At 53.7% G+C, this 13,459-nt stretch overlaps 1 protein-coding gene across 1 annotated transcript in view; it reads left to right on the top strand.

Moving 5' to 3' along the window:
- Positions 1–13,459, top strand: part of Qrich2 (glutamine rich 2) — a 33,924-nt gene that overhangs the window by 18,728 nt on the left and 1,737 nt on the right. Inside the window, exons 9-24 of the mRNA XM_077801302.1 lie at positions 325–574; positions 635–691; positions 2,225–3,055; positions 3,656–3,741; positions 4,175–4,272; positions 4,739–4,853; positions 8,457–8,711; positions 9,480–9,602; positions 9,692–9,766; positions 9,954–10,118; positions 10,221–10,342; positions 10,856–10,921; positions 11,183–11,284; positions 11,659–11,859; positions 12,163–12,313; positions 12,721–12,808. Of these exons, the coding sequence (XP_077657428.1) occupies positions 325–574; positions 635–691; positions 2,225–3,055; positions 3,656–3,741; positions 4,175–4,272; positions 4,739–4,853; positions 8,457–8,711; positions 9,480–9,602; positions 9,692–9,766; positions 9,954–10,118; positions 10,221–10,342; positions 10,856–10,921; positions 11,183–11,284; positions 11,659–11,859; positions 12,163–12,313; positions 12,721–12,808 (2,785 nt within the window). The remainder of the gene's footprint in view (positions 1–324; positions 575–634; positions 692–2,224; positions 3,056–3,655; positions 3,742–4,174; positions 4,273–4,738; positions 4,854–8,456; positions 8,712–9,479; positions 9,603–9,691; positions 9,767–9,953; positions 10,119–10,220; positions 10,343–10,855; positions 10,922–11,182; positions 11,285–11,658; positions 11,860–12,162; positions 12,314–12,720; positions 12,809–13,459) is intronic.

The raw sequence follows: 13,459 nt of genomic DNA, 5'->3' as shown, positions 1-13,459 counted from the left end.
CCTGGTGTGGATCAGCATGGGTTGGTGCCCACTGGCATGGATCAAAGTGCTGTAGTGCCACCAGGTGTGGGTCAGCGTGGGTTGGTGCCACCTGGCATGGATCAGCGTGGGTTGGTGCCCACTGGCGTGGATCAGCATGCTGAAGCGCCACCAGGTGTCTATCAGCGTGGCTTGGCGCCACCTGTAGTGGATCAGCGTGGCTTGTTGTCCCCTGGTGTGGATCTACATGCTGTAGCACCAACTGATGTGGATCAGCGTGGTTTGATGCCGTCTGGTGTGGATCAGCGTGGCTTTGTGCCCCCTGGCATGGAAAAGCGTGCTGAGGTACAACCTGATATGGATCAGCGTGGCTTGGTGCCACCTGGCATGGATCAACATGGCTTGGTGCCACATGATGTGGATCAGCGTGGGTTGGCGCCCCCTGGCATGGATCAGCGTGCTGTAGTACCACCTGGTGTGGATCAGCGTGGCTTGGTGGCACCTGGTGTGGATCAGCGTGGCTTCGTGCCTCGTGGCGTGGAAAAGCGTGCTATAGTACCACCTGGTGTGGGTCAGCATGGCTTGGTGCCACCTGGTGTGGATCAGCGTAGGTTGGTGCCCTCTGGGATGGCTCAGCGTGCTGTAGTACCACCAGGTGTGGATCAGCGTGGCTTGGTGGCACCTGGTTTGGATCAGCATGGCTTCGTGCCTCGTGGCGTGGAAAAGCGTGCTATAGTACCACCTGGTGTGGGTCAGCGTGGCTTAGTGCCACCCAGTGTGGATCAGCGTGGCTTGGTGCCACCTGGTGTTGATCGGCATGGCTTGGTGCCTCCTGTCATGGATCAGCGTGCTGTAGTACCAACTGGTGTGGATCAGCATGGTTTGGTGCCACCTGATGTGGATCAACGTGGGTTGGTGCCCCCTGGCATGGATCAGCTTGCAGTAGTACCACCAGGTGTGGATCAGCGTGGCTTGGTGCCACCTGGTGTGGATCAACGTGAGTTGGTGCCCCCTGTCATGGACCAGCATACTTTAGTACCACCAGGTGTGGATCAGCGTGGCTTGGTGCCACATGATGTGGATCAGCGTGGTTTGTTGCCCCCTGGCATGGACCAGCTTGCAGCAGTACCACCAGGTGTGGATCAGAGTGGCTTGGTGCCACCTGGTGTGGATCAGCGTGGGTTGGTGCCCCCTGGCATAGATCAGCGTGCTGTAGAACCACCTGGTATAGATCAGCCAGGCTTGGTGCCACCTGGCATGGACCAACTTGCTGGAGTACCACCTCGAATGGATCGGCGTGGCTTGGTGCCACGTGGCATAGATCAGCATGGGTTGGTGCCTCCTGGTGTGGATCAACGTCGCTTGGTTCCACGTGGCGTGGATCAGCGTTCTGTAGTACCACCTGGCATGTATCCGCGTGGGTTGGTGCCCCCTGGCATGGATCAGCGTGGTTTGGTGCCACGTAGCATGGATCAGCATGGGTTGGTGCCACGTGGCATAGATCAACATGCTGTAGTACCTCCTGGCATGTATCCACGTGGGTGGGTGCCCCCTGGCATGGATCAGCATGGTATATTACCACCTAGTGTGGATCAGCGTGCTTTATTACTACCACCTGGTGTGGATCAGCGTGGCATGGTGCCCCCTGGCATGGATCAGGGTGCTTTAGTACTACCTGGCATGGATCAACGTGGGTTGGTACCCCCTGGCATGGATCAACGTGCTGTAGTACTATCTAGTGTAGATCAGCGTGGCTTGGTCCCACCTGGTGTGGATCAACGTGCGGTAGTACCACCTGGTGTTGGTCAGCGTGGCTTGGTGACACCTGGCGTGGATCAGGGTGCTGTAGTGCCTCCTGGTGTGGATCAGGGTACTGTAGCGCCCCCTGGAGAGTATAGGGGTGCTACAGCACCCCCTGGTGCAGATCAGGGTGCTGTAGCACCCCCTGTTGTGGATCAGCATGGCCTGGTACCACCTGGCGTGGGTCAGCGTGGTTTGGTGCAACCTGGGGTGGTTCAGCATAGCTTTGTGCCATATGGTATGGATCAACGTGGTTTGGTCCAGCTTGGTACAGGGCAGCCTGGAATGGGTCAGCGTGTTTTGTTACAACCTAGTACAGGGCCACGTGGCTTGGTTCAACCTGGTGCATACATGTCTGGCTTAGCTCAACCTGGTTTGGTCCAACCTGATGCTTATCTACCTGGTGTTTTCCAACCTGGTGCATATCCTGGCAGTTTGGCTCAAGCTGGTGCATATCCTGGCAGTTTGGCTCAAGCTGGTGCATATCCTGGCGGTTTGGCTCAAGCTGGTGCATATCCACATGGTGTGGTGCAACCTGGAATGGATCAACGTGGTTTGAGACAACCCAGTGCTGATTGGCAAGGCTTGATGGCATCAGGCACAGAACCTCGTGGCTTTCCAACATTCCAGAGAGATCCTCAGGGTTTGACATCACTTCGCCCATATCCACCTGGTGTGGGACCTTCTGGCCGAAAGCCACGTGGCCAGGTGTCATCACTGTTACCCAGTAGAGGTTTGGCATCACCAATTATAGACCAGAGGGGTTTGGCACCACCAGAAACCTATCAGCAAAGTTTGATGCATCCTGGCCTAGAGCAGCGGGACCAAGCCCCAGATCAACAGCTTTCGGTATCATCTGGGCCAGATCAGCCAGAACAGGTGTACCCAAGTGCAGTTCAGCCAGATAGAGCATATTCTGTCTCTGCCTCTGGTGGCCCAGATTATGAGGGTATTGGTCCACATGATCAGGAATATTTGGATCTACGCAGAACAAGTGATTTACAGCAACCTGGGCGACCTGCCCAGGCTGCCTCTGTCCAAGAAGTTCCCTCTTTCGTGAGTCAAGAAGACTCCGAAAGGAGTGAGGTCCAGAGTGAGCGACATGATTCACTGGAGAAACTGGCCCCCAACTTCCCCATAGCGGTGGAAACGTTTCGTCTGATGGGAGAGATGATCGGTCTCTATGTGGAGCTAAAGGAGAGAATAAAGGATCTGGATGAGGAGAAAGCTGGCCAGACTGACTTGGAGAAGATAGAGTACCTACTCGCACAGATGGGTGGGTACCACTTGTGGGGTGTGGGGGAGGAGAGGGCATCCTTTCCTTCCCCTGGCCACAACTATAGGCATAGCGTCCCTCTCAGACCTTCTGGGCTCCACAGGCCTTCAGGGTCCAAATGAACAGGTAGGGCAAAGGCTGGGGCAGGCCAGCGGGACTGGTGGAGCCTAGGGGAGGGATGGAGAGTGCCTCTTCTGCCTCTGTCAGTCCTCCTGGAGAGCAGCTGGGGGAGGTGTCGGGAGGCGTCGGGAGAGAATGCTGAGGACTGAACTTAACACTTGCTCAGGGCTGGGGGTGTCGCTAAGTAGAAGAGTGCTTGTCTGGCTTATGCCAGGCTCTGGGTTCCATTCCCAGCATAGGAAGAAAAATGGTCCAATCACAAGTTTAGGTTCCAGGGAGTAATTAAGATTTTAGTTGTGGGTCAGTGGGCGGGGTTTCTATGGGTGCAAGACAACCCTCTTCCCTCTTCCCTCATCTCCTCGCCCCTGTCACCAGGGAAGGCAGTGTTCTCTGGGGTCCTTCATTTTGTGGGGTTGGAAAGAGAGTGGGAGCCCACTGGGAATCTAACCCTTTTGACATTAAGGTCTCCATTTTTCCTAGTCCAAAAAACCATACCCCCTGACCTGCAGGAACAGCTGAAAAGCATAAAGACCTTGGCCAAAGAAGTTCGGCAGGAAAGAGCCCAAGTATGTAAGGGAGAGTGAACCTCCTTTGCCTTCTGGATGGGGTGGGTCAGAGCCCTTGTGCTTTGTGCTTGAGGGTGACAGAGTCCTTTTTCAGATCTGATTGGACCTTTGCCATCCCTCAGGTAGAAAGTGCACCCTGGGTGTTACTGTATTTGTTTCCTGACCCTCAAAGCTATTAAGATACAGCTGAGTTAAGCAGGCTTGGCACTTTCTGGGGACAGAGGTCATTGCAAGGGGCTGCTAGGAATTCAGCATTCTCAATGCCAACGACTACATCCAGGAGGTAGATGGGTGGCTGGATATCCAGAGAGGACCTAGATTTCATTAGGTAAAGATTAGAGAATGGAGAGGAGTGTGTGGGGACTGCAGGATCACATGCAGGAAAGGGGGGGGGGCAGGCCTACCTGACCTTCCCCTTCCATTGGGTTTGCAGCTGAACAAGCTACAAAGAATCCTGGAGGGTGACAGTGACCGGGAAGCAGGGAAGGAGCTGAAGGCTAGTCAGCTGAGCCTGCAGCTGGGCATCATCAGGTGAGATGCCCCTACCCTGTGCACTGCAGTCCTGGTGTCCTGTGTTCCCAAGCCAGAAGGTGGTGGCAGCCTTCACTTTTCCTCCTGCTCTGACCTGACTGCTGTCTTTGACCTGGATCATACCTAGTCTTCAGGTTGCCAGATCTAGTTCAAGGAACTGGTACAAGTTCCCCAGGTTCCTAAAACAGCTCATTAGCAGGTCTAAGAAGAGTGCAAGGCTCTTTACACTGTCCCCAGGGAGATGCAGCTCAAGCTCCTCAGAGCTCCTCTTTGCAGGGCCCTGTATCACCGCCTAGAAGCCTTAGGCCAACACATGGGGCAGCCCCTGGAACAGAAGTAGGACCTGGGGCTCCCTAGACAGAGCCAGCCTCCTCTCATCCCCTGCGTCCGGGGTGGCCAGGCTCGGTACTACTGGGCTCCGTTCTCTGGGCTGGCCCTGGAACTAGGTGGTCTCTTATGTATCCAGAGTCACCGTGGCTGACATTGAGAAGGAGCTGTCTGAGCTGCGGGAGAGTCAGGAACGAGGCAAGGCTGCCATGGAGAACTCCGTCTCGGAAGCCTCGCTTTACCTGCAGGACCAGGTGAGGAACTGGTACTCCTCAGCTCCAGGGACCACGCACCCTTCTCAGAGTTGGCTATGGACAGTGGACAGGCCTGCTTCTCACTCCTCAGAGACCAAGCTTTCAGGTTCCTCTTTGCATGTGTGGGGAGGTGACTGTGTCTAGGATTCAGCCTCCTCCCAATGCAAAACCGAAATGGGCCACAGGTGCACAGGCACGGGCATCCTGGAGCAAGGTGATGATGTGCTGTACACCTCCCACTCATCTACTTTCCCTGTCCTTCTTTCATTATATAATTTACATATTATAAAATTGCCCTTTTAAAGTGAACAAGACAGTCGGGCACAGTAGCACATACCTCTAATACCTGGGCTCAGGAGGCTGAGGCAGGAAGGTCACAGGCTGGAGGCCAGTCTCAGCAGTTTAGCAAGACCCTCAGAAACTTAGCAAGACCCTGTCTTAAAACTTGAAAAAATGTAGCAGAGTGGAGGAGCACCCCGGGGTTCCAGTACCAAAATAATAATGATAATAAAGTGAACCAGGTATTTTGTAATAACTCACAAGTTGTGCAACCATAACAACAACCCAGTTCCAAGATGTTTCATCACTGCCTAAAGCCTCTTTAATCCTGTTAGCAGTTTCTCTCCCACACCCCATGACCCCCCCACACAAGCCCCAGGCCCTGACAACCATTCTTCTGCTTTCTGTCTTTTGGAAGTATCTTCTTTTGGACATTCATTTCATAGAAACAAAATCTTGTGATAAATGGTCTTTTGCATCTGGCTTCTTTTTCTGAGTAGTGTTTTCAAGGTCCATCCATGTTGCAGCACGTATCAGTCCTTCACTCTTTATTGTTCAGGACAATTTCACTTTGTGGCTATACCGCAGTTTATCTATTCATCAGTTGAAGAACATTTGAGTCGTTTCCATCTTTTGGCAATTAGAACTAATGCTGCCATGAACATTCCTGTACAAGTTTTTAATGTGGAGATGTTCTAATTTCTCTTAGGAACATACCAAGAGTGGGATTGCTGGGTCATATGACAACTTTAATTATCATTTGGGGGACTGCCAGACTGTTTTCCAAAGTGGCCACACCATCTGACATTCCTCCTAGCAATGTTGAGAGGGTTCCACTTTCTCCCTGTCCTCACCAACACTTGTTATTTTCTTTCTTTTAATTTGAGCCATCCTAGAGAGTGTGAAGTGGTATCTCATTATGGTTTTGACTTACATTTTCTTGATGACTAATCATGCCGAGCACCTTTGCATGTGCTTTTTGACAATTGTATGCCTTTTTTTTTATCGATAAGGGATACAAATGTCTACTCAAATCCTTAGTCCATTTTTACATTGAGTAATTTATCTTGTTATTGTTGAGTTCCACCAGTTCTTTACATATTCTGGATACCAGGCTTATCTGGTATAGACTTGCAAACATTTTCTCCCACTCTGCAGGCTGTCTTTTCTTTTTTTTTTTTTTTTTTTCTTTTTTGTGGTGTTAGGGATGGAACCCAGGCCAGTCAAGAGCTCTCCCACCAAGCTACAATCCAGCCTCTCACTTTCTCAATAGAGAGTGTCTACCTTTGAATCTTGAATGACACTGTCCTTAGTTTTCCTAGTAAAGAGTGTCTGACCTAGAGCAGTCCCCTGAGCACTCACAGAACGACCACCTAGGGAAAGCCACTGGGCCCAGGGATTCCAGTCAGGAATCCCTGTGTGCCTTGAGCCATGTTGTGGTCTCTCTTCCCAGCTGTTGGTGCAATGGCATGTAACATTTCAAGACTGAGCCAATTATCCCATGTGGGGCAGAGAGGGTACAAAGTCACCTGCTGGCCCAAAGTTCGTGTCTGGTCTTGGTAACCAGCAGGGACCTCCCAGGCTTCCCCCTGGTTGGCCCTAGCTCCCTGTGCAGCCTCTCCTCTAGTCAAATCTTCTTCACGTCCAGCCTCCAGCCCTCCGCCTTCCTGCCTGTCTTTTAGGCCCCTCCCCCTCTCTCGTGCTGTCTTTGTTCTGGAATTCTCCTCCTGGATCTTCTTTACCCAGAGAGCTGCTTTATGTTCTTCAAGGCATCACTGAAATGCCCATTTTTCTGGGACTGTTCCTTTTCCCTTTGAGAGAATGACTCTGTCCCTTTGCATCCCAGAGGCCTGCTATGTGCTGGCCTCAGCCAAGGCCATTCAGTTGCAAGTCCTGTTTGTTCAAGCAAAAGGGAGACACATTGAGTATATACAGAGTTGGGAGGCGGGTATGTCCAGGCCACAGCGGGCAGTTTGGGGTGTTTCCCCATGTTTGGTGTTCTGCATACCTTTGTCTTTTCCTCACCCATCCCTCTCAGCCTCCCCACCTCTCTTCCATTCTGTTCCCAAGCAACTTGTCTCTTACACATGGTTCCAAATGGCTGCCCTGAGCCCTGTAGTTTTTTGACTTTTCTGCCTACTACCAAATTGGGGGATGGGTGGATGGGGGTACAGGTTGGCCATGCCCCTTTTTGAGTCAGGCAATGAGTTGAGGGTCTCTGGCCAATCCTGGTTGGTTGCTCTTAAATTGTGCTCTGCTTAGGCCCGGTCATTAGCAACAGCAAGCTGGACAAGGGGCTGCAGAGGAGAGCAGCAGGGCCAGGCCAAGCAGCTGTCCCTGGAAGGGGCTTATACCCCCTGACCCTGAGAGAGCCCTGCAGCACTGTCTTCACTGTCCCATCCCTTTACTGTCAGTTATGCACATACTTGGTGGGACAGAGCATGGGCAAGCCCACCATTCACACCCCTAGTACCCCAAGCAACCTGGCTGTCATCAGAGTGTTGTGAATGTCTATGGATCACTTTAGGGTTTAGCCAGAGCAGATCAATGGGCTGACTGGAGAAAGGTCCAGAAACCTCCTACCTGCAAATGCTTTATTCAATTGAATTTTTACTTTTGGTGGTACGGGGGTTGAACCAGGGACACTCCACCACTGCATTATATTCCCAGCCCTTTTTATTTTATTTTTTAGTTTTCCGTGGACACAACATCTTTTATTTGTATGTGGTGCTGGGGATCGAACCTGGGCCGCACGCATGCCAGGCGAGCGCACTACCGCTTGAGCCACATCCCCAGCCCCTATTCCCAGCCCTTTTAAAAAATACTTCATCTTGGGGGCTGGGGTCATGGCTCAGCAGTAGAGCGCTCGCCTAGCACATGTGAGCCCCTGGGTTAAACTCTCAGTACCACATAAAAATAAATAAGATAAAGGTATTGTGTGCAACTACAACTAAAAAATAAAATATAAAAAATAATAAAAAAATTTTCATCTTGAGACAGGTCTCACTAAGTTGCTGAGGCTAGCCTCAAACTTGCAATCCTCCTTCCTCTGCTCCTGAGTCCCTAGTATGACAGATGTGGCCACAACATCCAGCCACCAGTGCTTTATGTGGCGTTCAGGCTGACCCCAAGGAGAGCACTGTTCACTGGTTGACCAAGAGAGATGGGGTGCCTACTACACTCTGTACATTCTGCAAGGCACCAAAGGGTGGTGACTGCCCTCTCAGTCAGGAAGAGGCAGGAAGCATCTCACTAGCATTGGTGGTCTGGGCAGAATATGGCTGAGACTGTCTCTGCCCTCTCCCATGTCTCTCCTTCACCCAGTTAGACAAGCTGAGGACAATCATCGAGAGTATGCTGGCCTCCTCTTCCACCCTGCTGTCCATAAGCATGACCCCACACAAGCCCTTGACTTACTTCACACCTGGCCGGATTGACCCCAATGCTACCTGTCCGGCCTGCAGCCTGGACCTAGGCCATCAGGTCAGCACACTCGTACAGCGCTATGAGCAGCTCCAGGACATAGTCAGCAACCTGGCTGCCTCCCGGCCTTCCAAGAAGGTCAAGCTCCAGAGCCAGGTGAGTCTCTGCTTGCCTCCCTCCCGGTGCCCTGGAGGCCCTGCAGAGTGTCAGCTGACAGCTCTCCCCAAGAAGGGGAGCTTCAGGCTTGAGATCATCTTTAGCCAGATCCTACAAAACTCCCTGATCCTTCCACAGGGTCACAGCGTGAGTAGCTGTGAGTCAGCTCTGGGGACAGGAGACTGAGAAGAGCTGGTTCAGTGGGCGGGGTGGTCCTGGCTGGTCAAGGGTAGAGCAGTGCCATGTGTGTGCACATTTGAGCAGACAGCCACTCCCCTGGCATGCCCATCTTCCCAATTCCTTCCAGATTTCTCTCCACCAGTCCTGCTCCTGGACTTAGGAATTCATATTTGGATCGTGAATCCAAGATCAGGGAAGGTGGGGAGAGACTACAGCCACTGGAGCTAGACCTAGTGAAGTGCTGCTGTAGGACCAGTGGAGATCTCTCTCTAGAAGCAGCTCAAGAGCAGCACATGTTCCTGAGCCTCAGTCACCTCTGCTGATCACTGTACTTGGCCCAGCAGCTCCTCGTCCTGTGGCAGGGGACACAGGGAGGACTCTTTGAGGCTGCTGGGTGGCCCTACACCTTGGGGCAAATCCATGAGAATGTAGAGGATTGCTGTCCCTGTCTGGCTGAGGACCCAACTATTGGTGGGAAACTGAATGTCACTGTGTAAAATGGACATGGATCTGAAGTGAGCTTCCTTATTGGGTGGTGTAGGGCCACCCAGCAGCCTCAGAGAGTCCTCCCTGTGCCCCCTGCCACAGGACGAGGAGCTGCTGGGCCATGTACAGAGCGCCATCCTGCAGGTGCTGGGTGACTGCGAGAAGCTAAACATCACTACTAGCAACCTCATTGAGGACCATCAGCAGAAGCAGAAGGACATTGACGTGAGCAGCTAGGGCAAGGCTGAGGCCCACACCACCCACCCCTGCTGCTCAGCTGCTGGTTCTTTATTTCTCACTTTCTGGGCCTCCAGATGCTGTACCAGAGCCTGGAAAAACTCGAGAAGGAAAAGGCCAACAGGGAGCACCTGGAGATGGAGATCCATGTGGTAAGCACCAGTTCCCAGGGGCCCTCTGCCCTAGGGTGGTCTTGCTGGCCAGAGAGGTGAGGGGCTGGTGGTGTAGGGCATGGAGATGTGGGCTCTTGGAAAACTGTGCTTCAGGGGTTGACATGGGGGGGGGATGGGCCCTGTCATGGCCCTCTCCCAAGTGGGGCCTTCTCTACTCTTCATGCAGAAAGCAGACAAGAGTGCCCTAGCAGCCAAAGTGAGCCGTGTCCAGTTTGATGCCACCACAGAGCAGCTGACCCACATGATGCAGGAGCTGGTGGCCAAGATGACTGGGCAGGAGCAAGACTGGCAGAAGATGTTGGACAAACTCTTGGTACAGATGGACAGCAAGGTGAGTGCAGGAAAGGCTGCAGGATGGGTGGGGCTTCCACTGCCCTCAAGGCTAGACCCCCATCTGCTGCCTTGGTCTCACCTGGAACCCACCCCCACCCAGCTGGACCGCCTGGAGCTAGACCCTGTGAAGCAGCTGCTGGAGGATCGGTGGAGATCACTGCGGAAGCAGCTCAAAGAGCGCCCTCCACTCTACCAGGCAGATGAGGCAGCTGCCATGAGGAGGTGAGGCCCGGAGATAGCTGGGAAGTGGCATACCTTGCTGGGAGGGCAGGTGGTGGGCTGGGGACCCCCAACAAACTGAATCTTCCAGAGATGTCCCATTGTTGGAGGGACAAATTTTAGAGCTGGAAGAAGTCTTCTAGCTCAGACCCCTTCAGATGACCACAGAGAAAGGGAGTTGGGAGATGCTAAGACTCCCTGGTGAGGTGTGTTACACTGGGCCCTTGGGACAGGGAGAGGTCTGTAGTCTCAGAATTGAGATGTTTCTTGGGGACCTGGGTGGTAGTAGCCTTGAAGCCCAGGATTACCATTCTTGGCCACCAGAGGGGCCCCAAGGCCTATGAAGAGCACCCTTGGGACCCTGCTGACTTTGAGTAAGGATGGCAGGTGCAGGCCGTGTGCGTGGAAGCAGGCACGTGCGAAAGCAGGGCCACCCTACTGAGCCTCCTGCCAACCTGGATTGTGGGCAGCCAACCCCTCTGAGCTCTCCCCCTCTGTGCACCTCACTCCCAACAGGCAGCTCCTGGCTCATTTCCACTGCCTCTCATGTGACCGGCCTCTGGAGACAGCTGTGACTGGACAGTGAGTGCTCACACCTGGCCCAGGGCAGCTGGTGACCATGGTGGGGTGGCATACAGGACTTCACTTTCTCCATCTGCCTACCTCACCTCTTATCTTTTCCTTCAGTGTCCTGGGCCTACTTCCTACCCTGCGCCTTCTCAGGCCTGGCTAGCCTGGGGTGGTTAGGAAGGTCCTTTAGGCAGATGGAATATGGGAGTGGAAGGTGGATCCAGTGATGGAATGTCCAAATCTGAGCCCTCCTACCTCTGTGTCCCTGTCCAGAATGATCCCCCTGATTCCTATGAGTCCTGGTCTGCCAGCACACCGGTCCATTCGCCCCTACACAATATTCGAGCTGGAGCAGGTCCGCCAGCAGAGCCGCAAGTATGGGGCAGTGGAGTCCTGGGCAGGATGAGTGGGAGGGTGGGGTAGAGAAGGCTCCAGAGGGTGCCCTGGGGCACTGTACAGGGCCTGAGGTGAGAACCTGCCACCAGTCGGGTTCTGAACTACCTGCTAGCCCTTCTGCGCTCTCCCCTTTGACTCATTTATACTTTAGCCTCTGGGGAAAACCTTTCTGGGCAAGCTGCCCCAAACCTGTAGGCCTCAAGCCTTTCAAGGGTGCTAGCTCCGCCCGCACAGGGTTTTGCACAATAAAGTCCCATGGTGTAAGGAAGTACTTACGCCAAGTATAGGAATGGAGGATGTGGGGCTCTGTCCGTCTTGGGCTGACCACCCTCCCTTCCACCTGGGCCCCACAGCCTCAAGCTAGGCAGCACTTTCTGTCGGGGTGACCTGTCACCGATGGAGCGGAGTGCAGGGCGCCTGCGCACCATGCACTCCAAGATGCTGATGGACATTGAGAAGGTGCAGATCCACTTTGGAGGCTCTGTGAAGGCTAGCAGTCAGATGATCCACGAGCTGCTGCAGGCCCAGGGCCTCACTTCCCCTTGCTACAAACGGTAGGGGACAGAGTCCAGGTGACTGTGCCCACCCCACAACCATGTGAACAAATGCCTCACCCCACTGTGGTAAAGGGGAAGGTGTGTAAAAACATGTGTGCGTGAACATGCTTGTGTGTATGTGTGGTGGCCTCAAGGTTGCTGTGCTCACTCACCCACCTGTCCCTGGCCCCTTACTCCTGCCCTGACTCCTGGGGACTCCTCAAGAGAGCTGCCTCTGTGTCTCTGGCTAGCCCCATCATAGGTGTGTCCCAGGTCACACTCTTGGTAGCTCTCAGTGACTCCATGCTGTCTGCATCACAGGGTGCCAGATGCGATGGTGGGTTACACCTACTCCACTGTGCCCCGGCGCTGTGGAGGAAGCCACACCCTCACCTACCCCTACCGCCGTAGCCGCCAGCAGCACCTGTCCCAGGGCCCGTATGCTCCTGAGGAGATCCAGATAGCCATGAAGGTCTGGGCCCTACCAGGGAGCCTCAGGGAGGAGAAGGTCCTGACATGCCCCAGATTCCAAGTCATTCTGGAAAAACAACCTGAAGTCACCTCCTGTGCCCTTTGCCTTGGGGCGGTTTCTTAATCAGACCCAATTCAAGCCCCTTCTTTACATCCTGCCTTGGGAAAAAGATTGCCACTCCAGCTCTGCCAGCAGGCACCGCCACCGCAGGGCCTGAGAACCACGTGCTTTCCACTTCCTCCCTCCTTGTCACTGCCCTGGTGCAGCCCAGGGTCCACAGGGAGAGTTGTAAACACCGTTTGGTATCAGGAGTCAGAACAGTGCTCTGCACCCCAGGCCTTCACAGGGGCAGGAGCAGAGGGAAAGGTCTAGGTGTCATAGTGGTAACAGACTGTTTGCCTCTACAGCATGACGAGGTGGATATCCTGGGCCTAGATGGACATATTTACAAGGGACGGATGGATACGAGACTGCCAGGCATCCTGAACAAAGACAGTGAGTATGCAGGTAGCCCAGGGTCCTTACTTGAGTCCTAAGGGACCATCCATTTCCTGCAAGGTTGAGCATGCCTTGGGCCCCACCAGACTGTGGGTGTCACCTTCATCATTTCCCTGCCTCCAGATGTTCAGGTCTCTCCAAAAGCCCCCAGGTAAGTGCTTACGGATAGAAGACAGCTTTCCTGCCTCAGCCGATCACCCAGCAGGTGGTGGCCCCATCTTTTCTTGCTAGTCTTCTCCTGTCACCACCGCTGAGCTGACCCACCTCAGGCTGCTCCCATCAACACAGCCAAGCTGTTCCGGTCCCTTCTTTAAAACCCTGCAAGACACCATCCCTTAGTGATCTCCCACGACCCTGAAGGCTGGCTTCCAGTTCCCCATATCTGAATCGGGCTGCTTACCACTTCCCATTGTGCCTAATTTTAACCCTGCAAGCACCTAGAACTCACCACACCTGGCACATAGCTGATGTGTGTAGTTTTTCAGAGAATGAGTGAGTGTAGAAGGATGGACAGATAGAGGATGCATAGATGGATGGTGGGTGGAAAGAGCAATGGTCAAGAGCTGGGTGAGGGGGGCGCGGTAGGTGGATAGGGGGGCATGTGAATGAGTGAAGTCCCTGTAAAGGGTGAAGGGGCAGATCTACAAA

This window comes from Urocitellus parryii, chromosome 7 (genome assembly GCF_045843805.1).
Source record: "Urocitellus parryii isolate mUroPar1 chromosome 7, mUroPar1.hap1, whole genome shotgun sequence".
In the NCBI taxonomy this organism is placed as follows: domain Eukaryota; kingdom Metazoa; phylum Chordata; class Mammalia; order Rodentia; family Sciuridae; genus Urocitellus; species Urocitellus parryii.
The sequence above is the reverse complement of the archived record's forward strand: the minus strand, read 5'-3'. Positions and strand labels throughout refer to the sequence as shown.